The 17,383-nt window shown below is 41.1% G+C and overlaps 1 protein-coding gene and 1 long non-coding RNA gene across 19 annotated transcripts in view; one reads left to right on the plus strand and one right to left on the minus strand.

Annotated features, from left to right (window-relative positions):
• Positions 1 to 3,198, minus strand: part of LOC121819421 (uncharacterized) — a 38,902-nt gene extending 35,704 nt beyond the window's left edge. Inside the window, exons 1-2 of the long non-coding RNA XR_006059666.2 lie at positions 3,017 to 3,198; positions 2,000 to 2,103 (exon numbers count right to left, since the gene is read on the minus strand). This is a non-coding gene — a long non-coding RNA (uncharacterized LOC121819421). The remainder of the gene's footprint in view (positions 1 to 1,999; positions 2,104 to 3,016) is intronic.
• Positions 1 to 17,179, plus strand: part of FGGY (FGGY carbohydrate kinase domain containing) — a 625,499-nt gene extending 608,320 nt beyond the window's left edge. For all 18 annotated transcript variants that reach the window (XM_012158173.5, XM_042248740.2, XM_012158100.5 and 15 more), the window contains 2 exons: positions 10,502 to 10,563; positions 16,950 to 17,179. In XM_012158173.5, coding sequence (XP_012013563.3) covers positions 10,502 to 10,563; positions 16,950 to 17,031 — 144 coding nt within the window. In that variant the 3' untranslated portion in view covers positions 17,032 to 17,179. The remainder of the gene's footprint in view (positions 1 to 10,501; positions 10,564 to 16,949) is intronic.
• The last annotated feature ends 204 nt before the right edge of the window (positions 17,180 to 17,383 follow it).

Consider the following 17,383-nt stretch of genomic DNA (forward strand, 5'->3'; position numbering starts at 1 on the left):
GACCAAAAAATATCTTCACAATACAAAATTAGCTTTGAAACAGGAAGTGTAAATTTCCAAGGTGGTTGGACCCTGAGAACTTTCAGGATCCCGTATTTTCTCAAGTTGCAATCTCCCATCAGTCTACTCCTTCCTAAACTTTGTTTTTCTCCTACAGTCATAAATGAAGCATATTCTAGCTAAGGAATATCTGTGGATTAGATGTATCAATTGAATTTAACAAAAGAGAATTAGTGGTGACTCTTATTGATCAGTGTTTGATTTAATGGATGGGGACTCACCCCTATATATGGAAGAAGTAAGTCAGAAGAGGTATATAGACTGAAAAAAAGGGACTGAGATTCTGGCAATAACTGTCGGGTGGAGGAAGACAGTTGATAGGAATGATGTGGCAAACGATTAAATTATTGGGCAACTGAAGTCAGAAAGTGGCAATTATAATATTGGAAACACTTGGAAACCATAAGACTCAAGCATTGGATGGGTCTTGTAGACAGATGCTGAAGTACATGATGATGACAAACCCCTGGATGGATAGATAGGGAGATGATATCTAAGCCTTAGGCTCATTTGACATCAGCAAGAGGCTAATGATGACAGCACGGAGATGCAGAGGAACTAAATAAGATTGTATCTCTATCGTTAGATGGCATAAAACTCAGAGAAGAGGTTTTTGCTTGCAGATGGAGAAGCAGTCATCCAGAAATGATGATAAGGAGCCATGAGACTGTTGACATCCACCACCTTCCCTAATCCACCCACCCCACCAACCTGAAACATATATCCAAGCATGAGTAATGCATGTTAACTCTTACTTTTAATAAAGCTTCTGGGAAAATAAGGTTTGTTTCAGTTGATGAGTAAATAGTAGTAGTAATAATAACAATCACTATGCTTTTCATCATTTATTTCATAACAATATACCTATAAAATAGGTATTAAGATTCCCATTTTTAAAACTGAGACTCAAGAGTGTTAAATGGCAGAGCTAGGGTTTGAATTATGGTCTCTCTTATCACCAAAGCCTTTGTTCCACAGTGAATGGTTAAGAATGCTGCTGCTGCTAAGTCGCTTCAGTCGTGTCCAACTCTGTGCGACCCCATAGATGGCAGCCCACCAGGCTCCCCCATCCCTGGGATTCTCTAGGCAAGAACACTGGAGTGGGTTGCCATTTCCTTCTCCAATGCATGAAAGTGAAAAGTCAAAGTGAAGTCTCCCAGTCGTGTCTGACTCTTAGCAACCATGGACTGCAGGCTACCAGACTCCTCTGTCCATGGGATTTTTCAGGCAAGAGTACTGGAGTGGGGTGCCATTGCCTTCTCCAGAATGGTTAAGAATAGAATCCCAAAACTGTCTGTCTCCTTATCTTTCAGTTGGGGATGTGAAGTAGGTAAAGTGTTTAATGGGGCTTTCCAAGTGGCACAATGGTAAAGAATCCGCCTTCAATGCGGGAGACACAAGAGACATGAGTTCAATCCTTGGGTCATGAAGATCCCTTGGAGAGAGTAGGAAATGGCAACTGGCTCCAGTATTATTGCCTGGAAAATTCCATAGGAGCCTGGCAAGCTATAGTCAGTGGAGTCACAAAGAATCATACACAACGTAGTGATTCAACAACAGCAACAAAAAAGTGTTTATTTAATAGAGTATTGGGCCCTTAGCTGCCATTATTATTTTTGTTGTTGAGTTATTGTTGTTAGTATTATTTCTGTTACAGCTTACTGCAGTACTCAGCCAGAAATATCAGCAGGACCATTTCTTTTTCAGTCAACAAAAGATTATTAAATGGGTGATAGCTTGCAGTTTTGAAGTCTATAATCTGATGCTTTTAGCAAGAAGCTTGATACTTTGCCTTTGAGAAAACTCATAAGAGCCAAGTCAAACCAATGTAACTAGGATGAATAGTCACTCAACTATTCATTTTAGGGCCCAACCCCTTTGCAACCAGGCCCTGTATTAGGACCGCATCTCAAAATATCACAGTGGTAGGTATCCTTACCTATTATGGGAACTCTCCCCTCTACCATGATTGCATGGTTGACTTGGAATGAGGCTGTACCTTGTTGGGAAAGCACAGTAGGTATATTCCCTCTTAGAGTGAACCTAGTTAAAAAAAAAACAAAACCCTAATAAAATGTACCATTGAGAGTAACTGGTTCATTTGTCAACTGAGAGTTAATTAAAAAAAGACATGTACATGGAACCAACAGATTGCAAAGCTGGCAAAGATTTTAAAAATAATCTAATCCAATCCCTTTATTTTGCTGATAAGGAAAGTGAGTCCCAGGGAGGGCTAGAGCCTTACTCAGGGTCATACAGCTGGCAATAATTTTGTTTGTGTCAGAAATTAATATGAACAGTCTTTCCATACATCAACGAATCTTCCTGCCTTTGTGAGCACAATATCATAACTATAATTGAATTTGTCTTTGATGATGGAGAAAGCAAGCTTTTAGGGTTTTACAGGGCCTTAAAGTCATCAGAGCAAGATAAATTGTCTTGAACTAATGCTGGAGATGTATTAACTGTGAGCTTGTCAAGGAATAGGCCTGGTCTTATTCATGAGTGAAAGCAAGTTTCAAATCCTAGCTAATCCATCTACTAGCTTAGGAAAGTCACTTAACCGCTCTGAGCCTCTGTTTCCTCATTATAAATTTAGATAATAAGTCCTTCATTATAGAATGTTGGTGAGCATCAAATGAGGCAAGATATAGATATACAGTGCCTCACCAGAACAGACACTTAATTAGTGTATACTTTCAAATAACCTTCAGCGAACATCCTCCTAAAAGCTAAGGATACATCAGTGAATAAGAAAGCCACGGACCTGATTTCATAGAGCTTAGGTTCACAAGGAAGGAGTAGATGTGAAAGCCAAGGAAGAAATAGACAGTAAGCAAGGATGCAGATAAATTGACAATATAATTTCACATACAGGTAGGTAGATTGATACCAAGTATTTAAAATTATAAATGAGGTGTGAGTCTTTATGTCATGATTAGTGATGAAGACTTACTTTCCTTTCTCTCATCCTTTCTTGCTTCTCAATTGTTGTCACAGAGGTTACACAGAATACCAGGTGCAGGTCAAAAGATGAGTGTGTCAAAACGAAAAACAAACAGAAGAACAACGAGCCATTTCTTAACACTTGCTGGAGGAAAATCACATTGCTGTACTTTGTTTTCCTACGGAGGGGTCATGTGCCTCAGCCCACACATTAGCATGTGAACTTGTTGTTCCAGTAACATGAGTCAGAGTTCCTCAAGAAGGCAGATTCATGTATTTCGGAGCTATGTGTCAGCATCTTTGAAAAAAGGTACAGTGTTCTGTATTGGTGTGTCTCACAAACGCACACACATCGATCACACGGCTAATCAGCAGCAGAAGTGGGATTTGAACTCAAGCCCAGGGGACTCAGGGTTTCCCTGGTGGCTGCCTTGAAGAGGGAAATGGCAACCCACTCCAGTACTCTTGCCTGGGAAATCCCATGGACAGAGGAGCCTGGCAGGCTACAATCCATGGAGTCACAAGAGTTGAACACAACTTATTAAACCACCACCACCTGGGGACTCAAGAGCAAGGTTTTTGCATTGCAAGGAAGACAGGAGGGTCGTGGCTGAGTGTAGGGCTAAGCAAAAGCCTGGAGTCAGAGGTGGGTCTGAATTCTAGCTTTACTGCATATTCACTTTCTTACCTTAGGCAAATTCCTCATACTCTCCGTTCACTTCTTGGTCCATAAAGTGAAGATAGATGATATCTGTGTCATAGTCATTTTGAGAATTTAAAGAGTCATGTACATAAAGTGATTAGTACAATGCACAGCACAAAGTAGCACCTGCAATATCTTGGCTGAACTGGTAACCTAGCAACAACCATGGGAGTTGACTGTTGGGCCAATGGATACCTTGCTTTTTGGCGCATGAACTCCCATCAGTTTAAAAAAAATTTGAACTTACATCCTAAATACATGGAAACTTATTTATGAAAAAGCATATACATATTCTACTGTGCTTGTAGATTATTTACACATAAAACAACTGAAATAGAGCTGAAATAAGATACTATTTCATAATAATAGCATCATACTAACATTATTCAATAACTGAAGTTACACTGTCTATGGCCAGATGAGTTTTTAATGATTTTTAAATGAGTATTGACGATTTCTAAATGATTTTGTATGTGCCTCTATATATATCAAACAGTATTCTTTTTTTTAATTAAAGTACAGTTGATTTATGATATTATGTTAATTTCAAGTATACAGCATAGTGATTCAGTATTTTTACCGATTATACTCCATGAAGTTATTACAAGATAAAGACTATGATTCCCTGTGCTGTACAATAGTACAGTATATGCTTATTGCTTATCTATTTTATGCATAATTTATTTCTCTCAATCTCCTACCCCCATCTTACCCATCCTTCCATCCTTGTCCCGATTGGTAAACACTGGTTTGTCCTCTACTGTTTTACATATGAGTTTATTTGTATTATTTTTTTAAATTCCACATATAAATGACGTCATACAGTATTTATCTTTGTCTATCTGACTTATTAGCTTTCCAGGTGACTCAGTGGTAAAGAATCCACCTGCCAAGCAGGAGACGTGGGAGACACAGGTTCAATCCCTGGGTCAAGAAGACCCCTGGAGGAGGAAATGGCAACCCCCTCCAGTATTCTTGCCTGGGAAATCCCATGGATGGAGGAGCCTGGCTGGCTATACAGTCCATGGGGTCACAAAGAGTCAGACGTGACTTAGCAACTGCACACGCACGCTTGCACCTAAACCTACCGACCTGGAACATGTAAGTGCTGACGTGTGGCAAAGCCCTGGAGGCCGGGGCCACAGCACGGAGCGCCCTGCTGTCCTCTGTGGCGGGGCAGCACTCTTGTCCTCCCTTCAGGAGGCCTCGCTCGTCTTACTCATTCATGACTGATGTGTGCACCAGCTTTTAGAACTGGTGACGATCTGCATGTTAAAGCTGAATTGATTTCCTCAGACGTAAAGTCGTATAAGTAGCACTCCCAATATTTTCTTCTGAAATCTTAGGAAATCGTCTCCAGCACTCCCTGGAGCACATGTATGCTATTTTAGAAACACCACTAGGTGATCTTCCATTACCTCTGGCATGAATGTCACCACCCTTTCATTCAGCAGCTCAGCCAACATGAGCCAAGCAACTATGCCCTTATGTGCGAGGACCATGTTCAGCATGAGACTTAGAGTGACATGGTTCCTGCCTTTCGGGAGTCACAGTTTAGCTCCCACCAGGCCAGGTTGTGGTTATTCTTCCCTGTAGACCATGGCTCGACACTGCCAAACTTGCACTGCACTTTGGTGCCTAAGTCTAGACTACCTGCCAGCCTTCCCAAAGTCATAAGGTCTTTGTCCCCCTTCTCCTGGGTGGGACGGGAAGTATCAAATCCCCTGCTCCCCAAATTGCCGACATTTCTGTCTGCCACTCTCGGAATCCCCTTCTTCTCCGTGGGTGCTGATGAGCGCCTTCCTTTCTTGAACCTAACTTCCCTGGGTACCTCACCCAGTGTAGCTTACAGCCCTTCAGTGGCTCCCAAGCCAGTCTGGAACACGTGAGAACTGGGAGTTCCCTGGGCCTACACAGGCCTGGTGGCTGCCAGCGCTGCTCCCAGGAAAGTGGTGAGCTGTGTGTGCGGACTGGTATCTCGGCCTTGACACGGCAGGGAAGGGTCATTCCCCATGAATGCGGCCTTTCATGCCCCTGGTACAGGGCTCCTATTTTTTCTTACAGAAGTGACGATCAAATGTGAACTTTCATGGTTTATTTATAGCTCGGCCTTATAGAGAGAAAGAAAAGAAGTGATTAAAAGGCGATTTTACCAAATATTTTGTTTTCAAAAGCTCTCATTGTGTGGGCAAAAAGGAAAGAGAAAAGTCCCTGTCTTCGTTGTTTCTGTCTAGACTCCCCAACAAAGAGGGTAGCGTGCTACAAATCCAGATTGTCCGGCTCTTGCCTGCTGACAAAAAGAATGAATTTTGAGGCCAACTTCAAATAAACCCTTTTGAACAGAAATATATTGTGGGGGGTGACTATATTTAGCACGTGTCAGCATTTCCATAATAATTTCATATTGTTATGCGGTGGTAATTTCCAGATTTACTGCAGCCAGTGGGTTCATGAGGTTTCAGTTTTATGTTAATGATTTGGAAAAGTGGGAAAACTCAGCAGTGCCATTTCTGATGACAGCACCAGTCCTCTGGGTATTCTCCATATTGTGTCGAATACCCTTCATGAGCCCTGCCTCCCAGAAGAGAGGAGAATGACCACGAGTCATTTTGATTGCCGCTAGAAGCATCACTTTTTTTTTAGAGTGCAGTTTTGTTTTATTCTCCTTCAAATGATCAAATCCCTTTATGCCACTGTATCAAGTGAAGACAGAAAAAACAAGTGAACACTAAAAAACTAACCACCCATGCTCCTGAACCTGATTTTTTAATATATTTTCATCTATTGTTTATTATGCACATATACACAATTTTTGAGACTGAATTGAAAAACAACTGTATTTTTTACTCCCACTGTCCCTTCATATCTGTTCACTTTAGCTAGTTTCTCTTAGGCCTAGTTAAAAATTTTGGTAGTCCCATTACTTTCTTAAGTAAGCAGAAAGTCACTTAGATAATATGGGTTTTATGGTCCCTGTAAGTCATGAGACATAACCAAAATTCCAACATTAGAATATCAAGAAATGTATCCTGCTCATCACATCAGTGTTCATCTAAAGATAAGATAGCTCCTCATTCCTCCAGCCAGAACTGCTGGAGATATGAAGAGATGTCTGTGATTAGATTCTTCTTTTTTTCCTCAGTCACTTTCTCTCCAAGAATATGTTAGCTTTCTTCTTGTTCTTCAGAGGTGGTTGGAAGCTGGAAAGGAAGAGAGTTAAGGGGTGTAGGAAAGTTCTTATCTTGAATGGCACTGTCATAAATGGACTTGGTGCTAAGTCAAAAATGTATTTACAGCTAGGCTCCATTGCAGATTTTTTAGGGAGACTCTCCACTTCTGTAGATATCTCATTGTATCTTGTCCTTGTCCTTCTCTGTTCTAGTAGCTCTTTTAATTCCTTAAAAATCCAGTTGGTTGCCTCAAGCTTCTTTTTTCTCTCTCTTTTAATTGGAATATAATGCTTTACAATGTTGTGTTCATTTCTGCTGTACAGTGAACGGAATCAGCTATTTGTACACATATACCCTCTCTCTCTTGGACCTGCCTGCCATCCCACCCCCATCCCAATCATGGAGATCATCACAGAGCACTGAGCTGAGCTTTCCGTGCTTTATAGCAGGTTCCCAGTGCAGGTTCCCTCTCCTCATTAGACAGCCATACTGGCCAGGATCTAAGACAACCCACAAAGCCCTCTCACCTGTGGCCACCTCGGGTCTGTGGAAAACAGTCATGCCTTGTGAAGTCTGACAGACACTGGCAGTACTGGCTGATCCCAGGGCAACCCTCCTTCACTTCTACACCAAAGCTGCCAGCCAGCACATCTCCTCCAGACCGGAGGTATACTCAGCACACCCTGTCCCACAACCTCAGGGGCATATGTGCAGATACCAGTTGATATCAGTGAAACCATGCTCTCACCCCCTCCCCTGGAAGGAGACCTGATGCTCAGTCCACACACAGCTCCCTCCTAAAATTCCAGCTCTTTTTCTGACCTTCCACATGGATGAAAGGTTTCAGAGTTGATTTATGGGTCCTCAGCTACCCTTTCAGGGTGGTCTGTTTCCAGCTCACTTTGGTATCTTATATCTGTCAACTTTAGCTCTCAGACAAAACTTCCATTTTAACATTCCTTCACGTGTATGGTCCTTAAGTTCATTCATCCCATAGACATTTGCTGGGCACGTATGATATACCAGATGCTGAGTTTGGCAGTGGAAATAGTTAAAAGAGTTGCTGCTTAAGGAGCAGGAGTCTAGTTGGGGCAGCTATGTGTTAACAAAAAATTGTGGTACTGTGTCATAAATGCTATGATAGATGGAAGCACAAGTTTCTAGGGTAGCAGATAACCCATTCTAGGTGGGAGGCAGGCAGTGAGGATGAGTCAGGAAAGACCTTCTGTGGAATCAGTACCTGAGCTCTGCTTAATGTCTTAAATCTGTACTTTTGTAAGAAACAAAATAACCTCTTGTTAAACCTTTGAAATCTCTATTGCTTTTATTCCTCAAAATTTTATTTTAAAAATAAGCAAAAGTAACATGAAGACAGGAAGAAAGAATTTCTTGCCATGTGTCTACACATCGATTATGGTGGGAAGGCAAGTGACATTTATGATGCCTCTTGTATAATACAAGTTTCCTGGATCCCACCCATGAAGGCGGTCTTGGAATGTCGGCTCAAGTCTAAAGCCTAAGCCCAATGCCGTGGATTCCCCCAGGGTATTTTTAAGATTCAGAGCAGGCAGGTCTGCCCTAAAACAAGCAGAGCAGAACAGAGCACCGCTGTGAAGGAAGAAGCAAGCCCAAAACAGGAGACCTAGTGGCAGAGCTGGTGAGGGGGATGACTGTGACCATCTCAGCAACACATGGGACCTGCTTTAAAGGAAATCAGAATTTAGTTTATGAAGGAGAACATTCTGACATACATTGGGGTGAGCAGAGCTCTTTAAATATTCTTGCTAAGTGGAACAGCAGTGACCATACTAAGATACGGTTGCTCTTTTACAAAATGTCTCCAGACTGCCCTTTGTTGGTTCTTATCCTTTCACCTTGATTCCCTTTTCAATAATTTTTCATAATTTTTCAAACCTCCTCCTTAGTAAGCCTGCTGGTTTTTTTTTTTTTCCTTCTGTCAGTGGGCTTCTTACTCAGCATCGCTGACCTCCCAAACAGCACTTTTAAAACCACTGGACACTAGGAAGCCAGATAACTAGTCAGAATGTCCATGGCATCCTTGGGAAAGAGCAGGTAGAACATATTTGCCAGATTGGAAATATGTGTAAGTGATTAGCAGATGAGAAAGTATCAAGTTTCTTAATCCTTGAATAACTATTGAAAAGAAGTTGATCTGCTTCTAGCATGTATTTATCACATTCTATTTTGATTGCAGTAAATGTCTTTTCCATTCCATGGTGAGCTCCTTGTTGAAAGGACCACTTATTCTTCATCTCTGTTTTCCATATATATTGAATGCTGTGCTTGGCACATGGAAGGGGCTCAATATGTTTTATGAATATTCTAGGTACTGAGATTAAGCAGCAAATAGACATATCTCCCAGCCTATGTAGCTTACATTCTGGTTAGAACGAAGGATGAAGAGGCAGAGAAGGAATATAAACTAGTAAGTACATGACTTGCCACACCAGAATTAGTGATAAATAATAAATATAATGTTTATAGAATTGTATAAATACATATGCATGTATATGTAAATAAATAACTCACTAGTAAAGTGGTAAGGATGTTCAAGGAAACACTTGGGCATGTTTTGAAGACACCCAGGCCTTTCACATTGTGTGTGGTAGCCAGAGTCTTAGGTTTCTTTCCTCCTCTGCTGATATGTGAGTTTCTCTAGGCCATACAGCATGTCTTACACAAATCTGTATTCCTAGCACAGTGTCTGGTACGTCGTAATTAATACATGTATAGAGTAAGAAGTTGTACATATGTGACCCCAGAATGACTACATCCTTAACAATAAGAGTTCAATAGGTGTTCCCAAGACAGGACCTCTTCTGAGGAGCTTTGTCATGCTATTGCTTGCAATCTCCCAAAGTCAAGACTTTGGACTCCACAAAGTATGGGTTCACTCAACTTCCCTAACTTTCCCACGGACTTAACAACATTAGGAGACCACCCAAGGAAACCTGACCTCTCCGTTCATGTAATGGAGCCAATGCAATCTGTGGTTGATCTTGCTGCTGTTCATTCCAACCATGTCCACCCAAGACACTACAACTTGCTGACTGCCCATCTGCCCCACTGTAAAGACAAGAATGTCCTGAGGTCAAGTCTGTTAGGCTCAGCCCAGAGGTCTCACATCTGTACTCAAAGTCGCAGAGACTGCTGGGAAAAGAGCTGAAAGTGAAATGAAGAGGTCTTAAATATTCTGACCTAGAGTTTGGGTGCAGAGTGGCTTCTGTTCAGTTACTGTTATGAGTTAAGTGGACAACAGGCTCAGTGGCAGATTATGTTGCCTTCTCAGGCCAACATGTCCAGTAGTTCCCTCCCATAGCCCCCTGCGAGCCATCACAAAAGTGCTTTGCCTTTCAGGTTGTTTATGCACTGGAGGTCTCAATAGGCAATCATTTATTATGCCCAAGCTTGTGGTAGTAGATGTAACTTTTAATATTCACTGGGTTTTAATCTTAACACCAGAGAAATTATGTTGAAAAAAAATGAACTCACTGAATCTCTTCAGGGGAAATAAATTCTCATTAGCATGTTTTTGCCTGTGATAGGCCTCACTGAGGTTTTAACTTTCCAACTTAGCTGTGTTCTGTTTTCTATTTGACAGGAGGCAATGGCAAAAATGAGCAGAGTTGGAAAAGTTGTGTTTCCTAGACATGAGGATAAAAGGTAAGTTTATATGTTTTCTGTCCACAAGCTGAGGAATGAAAACAACAGACACATGCAGCTCTAGAGCTGGAATAAACCACAGGGGTCAGCAAGCCAGCCTTTTCATTTACTAGTTGATAAAACTGCATCTCAGAAAGGTAAAGTCCTTTTCAATTCCCTAAGATCACAGAGCTAGGAAGGGCCAGACCTGGGGGTCAAATATTAACTTTTGAACTTTCAAATCAATATTGTTTTCCTTAGATCATTAACAGCAAATCTGGTCTCATCTGTCCTAAAATGGAAATCTCATGTCTTCCCACACAGTAGCATCTATCTGTTCCTCCACCCTTTGCCTTTGCATTACGTGACTTTGAGGGTTACAACATGACTTTTTTTTTTAGTTGACGTATATTTGATTTACAATATCCTGTTAGTTTCAGGTATGCGGCACAGCAGTTCAGTTATATATATGCCTGCCTCTGTGTGTGTGTGTGTGTGTGTGTGTGCCTGTGTGTGTGTCTTCTTTAGATTCTGTTCCTTTACAGTTATTGCAGTATTGAGTATAGTTCCCTGTGCCATGCAGTAGACCACCATCACTTTGATTAATGCTTTAATCCCAATTCAGAAAACACTTATTTATTGAGTCCCTCCTATCTTTAAGCCATTATGCTCTTTGACATCTAGGCAGGACTTAGAAGAGAGTAAGACACAATCTTATTTATATAATAGATCACTTCAGGACAAACAGGTATGTTCGATAATAAAAGTATTACCAGGTGATAAAGTAACCCAAAGCAGAAGAAAATTTGACCCTGTAAGGGTAAGGGAAAGCTTTTGAGAGGAGGTTAAGTTTACCTGCCTTAAATGCTTAAAAGAAATTGTCAAACCAAAACCGAAAAGAACTTTGTCAGTAGAGGGAATAATAAAGGCAAAGTTATAAAGGTGGGTACAGCATCGTATATTCAGGAAACTCTAAACAACTCATAATCCTGAAATGCAAAATATGAGATGGGAGATGACAGGAAATGGAACAGGGTGTAGGGGAACTCTCAGAGGGAGCTGTGAGAGAGCTTAGGACCTCAGGTTTCATCCTACCAGCAGAATGGAGATAGTGAATTTTAAGGAGTGGTGGGACCTGTCCAGATGGAGGTATTAGAAAGATCCTCTAAGGATGCACGAGAGGGCCTGAGGTTAGAAGCAGAGAGACCAGATGGAAAGCTTTTCAACAATCCATTCGAGAGATGAAAAGAAGCTATACTGACTCACTGGTTGTCAGTTTAGAGATGAAGGAACAGTTGTGCCAGTGGCTTTTATCGTTTTAGGAAAGTATTTGTGGTTAAGACAAAAGCAAATTCTACCTTATGTAATGGACAGGAAAAGGTGCTGATCCCACCAAAGCATGATCAACGTTTAACAGAGTGGAATGGTCCATGGAAAAAGCCATCCACCTTTTATTTTCTTAGAAGATCTCCAAATGGGAGCTGTTAATCCCCTGAATATAAGCCCCTCTCTAAATACCAGGGTTGTAAAGCAGACGGGTGCCTGCAGGAGCTCAATGCCCGAACACGGAGAGATCTGAGTTCCTGCCGGTGGGAGCCCTGGGCTAGCAACATCCCTCCTTTGTTGAAATTAGGAACAGATTCTTCTTTCCATCTCCTCACTGACCCTCCGAAGACTTTTGAGGAAAGTCTGGTTTTCCGTTCTGAGTGGATCCCACGTGTTCTTTTGAGAAGAATCCTTGGTTCCTTGCCGTCTGCCGGGAGCGGGCCTCTGTGAGGGAGCCACACACGGTGCTCTGGCGCCATCTGCAGGTGGCCCAAAGATTTGCAAGTAGAAGCCAGTTCCCTTCTGGGCCCTTCTCCACGTCTCCTTGACTCAAATCATGTTCTTGTCTGAACAGATCACTCAGGTCTGTGCCACACAGACCCAAGATGGAAGGATCGAGGATTATCTGATCAAGGATTAATATCTATATACAGATAACTCTTAAAACTCAACAAGAAAACCAACAACCCAAATCAAAAATGGGCAAAGGACTTGAATGGACGTTTCTCCAAAAATAATATACAGTCAGTAAGCACAAGAAAAGATCAACATCACTCATCTTTAGGGAAATGCAAATCAAAGCCACAATGAGATACCAATTTACAGTCATTAGGATGGCTACTGTCAAAAAAGCAAAAAAATAGCTAGTATGGGCTTCCCTGGTGGCTCAGATGGTAAAGAATCCACCTGCAATGCAGGAGACCTGGATTCAATCCCTGGGTCGGGAAGATCCCCTGGAGAAGGGAATGGCTACCCACTCCAGTGTTCTTGCCTGGAGAAGTCTGTAGACAGGGGAGCCTGCCGGGCAAGAGTCCATAGGGTCACAAAGACTGAGCAACTAACACTTTCACTTTTCATTTTATTTACAAGGGTGCAGAAAAACTGGATCCCTTGCCCACTGCTAGTGGGAATGTAAAATGGTGCATCCTCTGTGGAAAATAATACAATGGTTCTCAAAATTTAAAGATAGAATTATCATATAACCCAGAAATTCCACTTCTGAGTATTTAGGCACCCATGTTCATAGCAGCATTATTCACAGTAGCTGAATGAAGGCAACCTAGGTGTCCATTGACAGTTGAATACATGAAGAAAAAGTGGTATGTACATATGATAGAATATTACTCAGCCTTAAAAAAAATAGGATTCTGAAATATGCTGCAACATGGATGGGCCTTGAGGACATTAAATTAGTGAAAAAAGTCAGTCACAAAATGACAAGTATCGTATGATTCCATTTACATGCAACTCCCTGGAGAAGGAAATGGCAAGCCACTCCAGTATTCTTTCCTGGAGAATCCCATGGATAGAGGAGCCTGACGGGCTAAGTCCATAGGGTTGCACAGAGCCAAACACGACTGAAGCGACTTAGCGTAGCCTGCCACTTACATGAGGGACCTAGAATAGCTGAATTCAGAGAGACAGAAAAGAGAATGGTGGTGGCTGGAGACTAGGGATGGGGAGGGAAAGGGAAGGTGCTGTTTCATGGGTAGAGGTTTAGTTTTGCAAGGCGAAAACAGTTCCGTGATGGATGGTGGCGATGACTGCACAGCAATATGAATGTGCTTAATACTACTAAATTGTGCAGTTTAAAATGTCTAGACGGTGGTATGTATGAAGTGAAGTGAAGTTGCTCAGTCGTGTCCGACTCTTTGCAACCCCATAGACTGTAGCCTACCAGGCTCCTCAGTCTATGGAATTTTCTAGGCAGGAGTACTGGAGTGGGTTGCCATTTCCTTCTCCAGGGGATCTTGCCAACACTGGGATCGAGCCCAGGTCTCCCACATTGCAGACAGACACTTTACCATCTGAGTCACCAGGGAACCCGTGGTATGTATATTTTACCACAATAAACAAAAAGATTGAAAAAAAAAAAAAGCACAGGGAAAGAAGTGCCTTGGGACCTCAGCTTGCCATGTATAAAAAAGGGAAAATATAGTCTATCCATCTCTCTTTTTTTTGTTAAAGTGTAGTTAATTTATAACGTGTTGTGCTATGTGTCAGGCATATAGCAAAGTGATTCAGTTATGCAGATATGGATATATGTGTGCATATGTGTGTGTGTATATATATATATTCTTTCTTAGATTCTTTTCCTTTATAGTTCATTACAAGATATTAAGTATAGTTCCTTGTGCTCTACAGTAGGTTCTTGTTGCTTATTTATTTTATATATAGTAGTGTATATATTTTAATTCCAAGTTCCTAATTTATCCCTCCTTCCCTTTCTCTTCTGGTAACCATAAGTTTGTTTTCTATGTCAGTGAGTCTATTTCTGTTTTGTCAGTAGTTAATTTGTATAGTTTTTTTTTTTTGATTCCATGTATAAGTGATAGCATATGGTATTTTTCTCTTTCTGACTTTACCTAGTATGATAATCTCTAGGTGCATCCATGTGGTTGCAGATTTCGTTAATTATTTCATTCTTTTTTATGCCTGAATATCAGTCTCTTGACATTTCAGAATACTAGAAGGATATGAGAACATTAGCTCACGTGTATAAGAGTTTGACAGCCTGCAGAGTACTTCATGTCCATTTTCATGTTTAAAGGTCAGTCGCTCTATGACATTAGGTTCTGTTATCATCCCTCTAACAGCGGGGAAACTGAGACTCAGACCATTTAAAGAAGCTCCCCCAAATCACCTAGGCTTCTCTGCCTGAAAAGCCGATGCTTTTCCCACTGTACAAAGTTGCTGCGAAGGTTTCAGTAAACTAAGCCTTGATAAGTCCTTGACAGACGTGGAGACATGGAGACCACAATGCCCCAAGCAGATGAAACAAACTGCATAAAATACATGGGCTGTCAAATTCAGATTGGATGAGGAATATTTAGGTTACTAGAATTGAGTGTCTAATGTTTTTAGAACTGTAATAGTCAATGGTATTTTGAAGTATTTCTATCCACAGATTTTTTCTTTTGCAATATCAAGTATAAATTTCTCTATTGCAAAATCTATTTTCTCTGCAAAAAATATGGTAAATTTTATCATCACTCTATTCTATTGGAAATTAATGTTGTTTGTAATAGTCTATATTTAAATGGAAAATCCTAGAGTTTTTCTTATTATTTTAAATATTTTACTCTTAAAATATTGGGCATGCACATGTTTTATTATGCTGCCATACAATAAGTTTTTTAAAAAGAGTCTTCAAACATAAAATCTACAAAGTTTCTGAATGAATTCAATGATGTTACATGTATTGAAATTATTCAATATTGATCTTACTTTATCATGAATATGTATGAATAAAAGTATTTATGAATAAAGGAAGTGAAGTCAAAAAAAAAAAAACTGGAAATCTTCAAGTGTATGAGAAGGAATACTGACCCAAGCTCCCTTCTAGAAGTGTCCCCAAAGTCAGAAAATCCATCTCATGTAGTGAAAAAAAAATTCTTGACATTAGACTGTCAGAGAGCAACATTAGAAGAAGCAAATTGCTGTTACCCAAATCATTCTGTGGTTAATAAATTCGGAGGCTCATAGAGCAAGTTTCAGTAGAACCTACACATATAGTAAGATTGATGATAATCCTGGAACATTAATTTTTAAGGAGTAGCCGTAGCCAGCATTGATATCACTTGCTATGATCCCAGTGCTGTTCTAAGAGCTTCTCAAATATTACCTCATTTAGTTCACATAACAGCTCTCTAGAGGTAGAGAGCTGTCTGAGGTTGAGAGCTGTCCCATTTACAAATAGGACATTTAGGAACGAATAGATTAAGTAAAATATCCATGGTCACACAAATAGCAATGAGGCCAAGCTGAGATTCAAACCCAGGCCTCAAAGTCCTCTTCTTAACCCTGTGTTTGGCCCCATCACAGCTCTTAAGTTACCAGAATTCTTACAGTAGAAATGCTAGGGGTATGGGCTGGGATGGGATTGGGGGATTGTGTTCCTGTTGATCCATTTAGCCCTGGGTCTTACAGGTAGAAGTCCCTGTGTGTAATCCAGGGTTACTCTTACACTCTCTCACTCCCAATTCCCAAGCTTGCCCCAAAGTTCCTTCATAAGGACTTCTTTTCAAAGAACCTCAGAATCTACCAAGACATGTTAGACAGGTTTCATTAACCCCTTACCTTTTCTCCCAGCCAAAAGGAATAAGGGCCAAGCTGCCATCTGCAAGCATAACTGGTCTTAGCTACTATTGTCCTTTTGAAGATTGTGATGCCAAGGTAGCTTCAGCTGCTCTGCTGTCTGACTCATGGGCAACAATAGTTCTAACACGTCTCGTCTGAAGACTCAGCCCGAGAGTACAGGAAAGCAGAGTCCTCTGTGGGATGCCTGGAAGGCAGGGTGCAGCTCCAGGAGAGGCGTTAGTCATGTTTTCATGGTGTTTTACTCCCAGATAAAGCAGTCTGCAAAGGAAATACTGGTGCAGAATCTGCAAAGGGTGATTGAAACACTCAGTCTCATCTCTGGGCAGGCTATGACTTTAAACCAGTCACTAAACTGGAGTAGGGGTGGAGAAGTCATATATGAAACGCTTATTGAAGCTGAGAATGCGAAAAGTCCTGTGTCAGCCCGGGGTTTTTCACTGTGTTATAGTGGAGGCTTTGAAAGCAGGTAGCCCTGAGTTTGAATTCCAGCTCTGCCCATTTTTAGTGATACTCTTTTAGATTTGTCTCCTTGAGCAACTCTCAGATGTAAAACCTTTAGCTCTAAAATGGAGATGTAGATTCACCCATGGAGGTTAAAGATAGTGGGTGTGAAACATGTGACTCAGGCTGCTGTCTGCCTCCAAAAAAGTGGGAAGTGTCTGCAAAACCGTAACAGACACATTCCTGTTCTTCTAAACCTTGGGGGAAGCTGCACAACCGTTTTGTTGAGATCATTCAACATGATTATTTTTTTCCTACAGGTATTATGACAAGAAATATCAAGTATTCCTGAAGCTGGTTGAACATCAGAAGGAGTATGCAGCCATCATGAAGGGGGACTGAGCAGGGCTTGCAGGGGCTGATGCCAGGTTTCATATCATTGCATCGGGGACCTCTGTCATTTCACCTTACATTCAAGATCCTTAGATATCATTTCATTCATTTCTGCATTGTCTTTTAATAAAGAAAACTGAGACATGTGCAACCAAAACTAGAGTCTTCCATTTCAAAATACCACCATTATTTGCTTGGTAGTTGCTACGGGCACCATCATGGAGACAGAAGTTTCACCAGATATCATAGGATCTCCTATGGGACTGGAACTTGGGGATCATTCCATCCAGGAGAAATGGTTCTTGGTAATTGATTTGATGTCAGCCACTAAAGACTTACATCACTTCATGTGGGACATCCA

Source organism: Ovis aries, chromosome 1 (assembly GCF_016772045.2).
Source record: "Ovis aries strain OAR_USU_Benz2616 breed Rambouillet chromosome 1, ARS-UI_Ramb_v3.0, whole genome shotgun sequence".
Classification (NCBI taxonomy): Eukaryota; Metazoa; Chordata; class Mammalia; order Artiodactyla; family Bovidae; genus Ovis; species Ovis aries.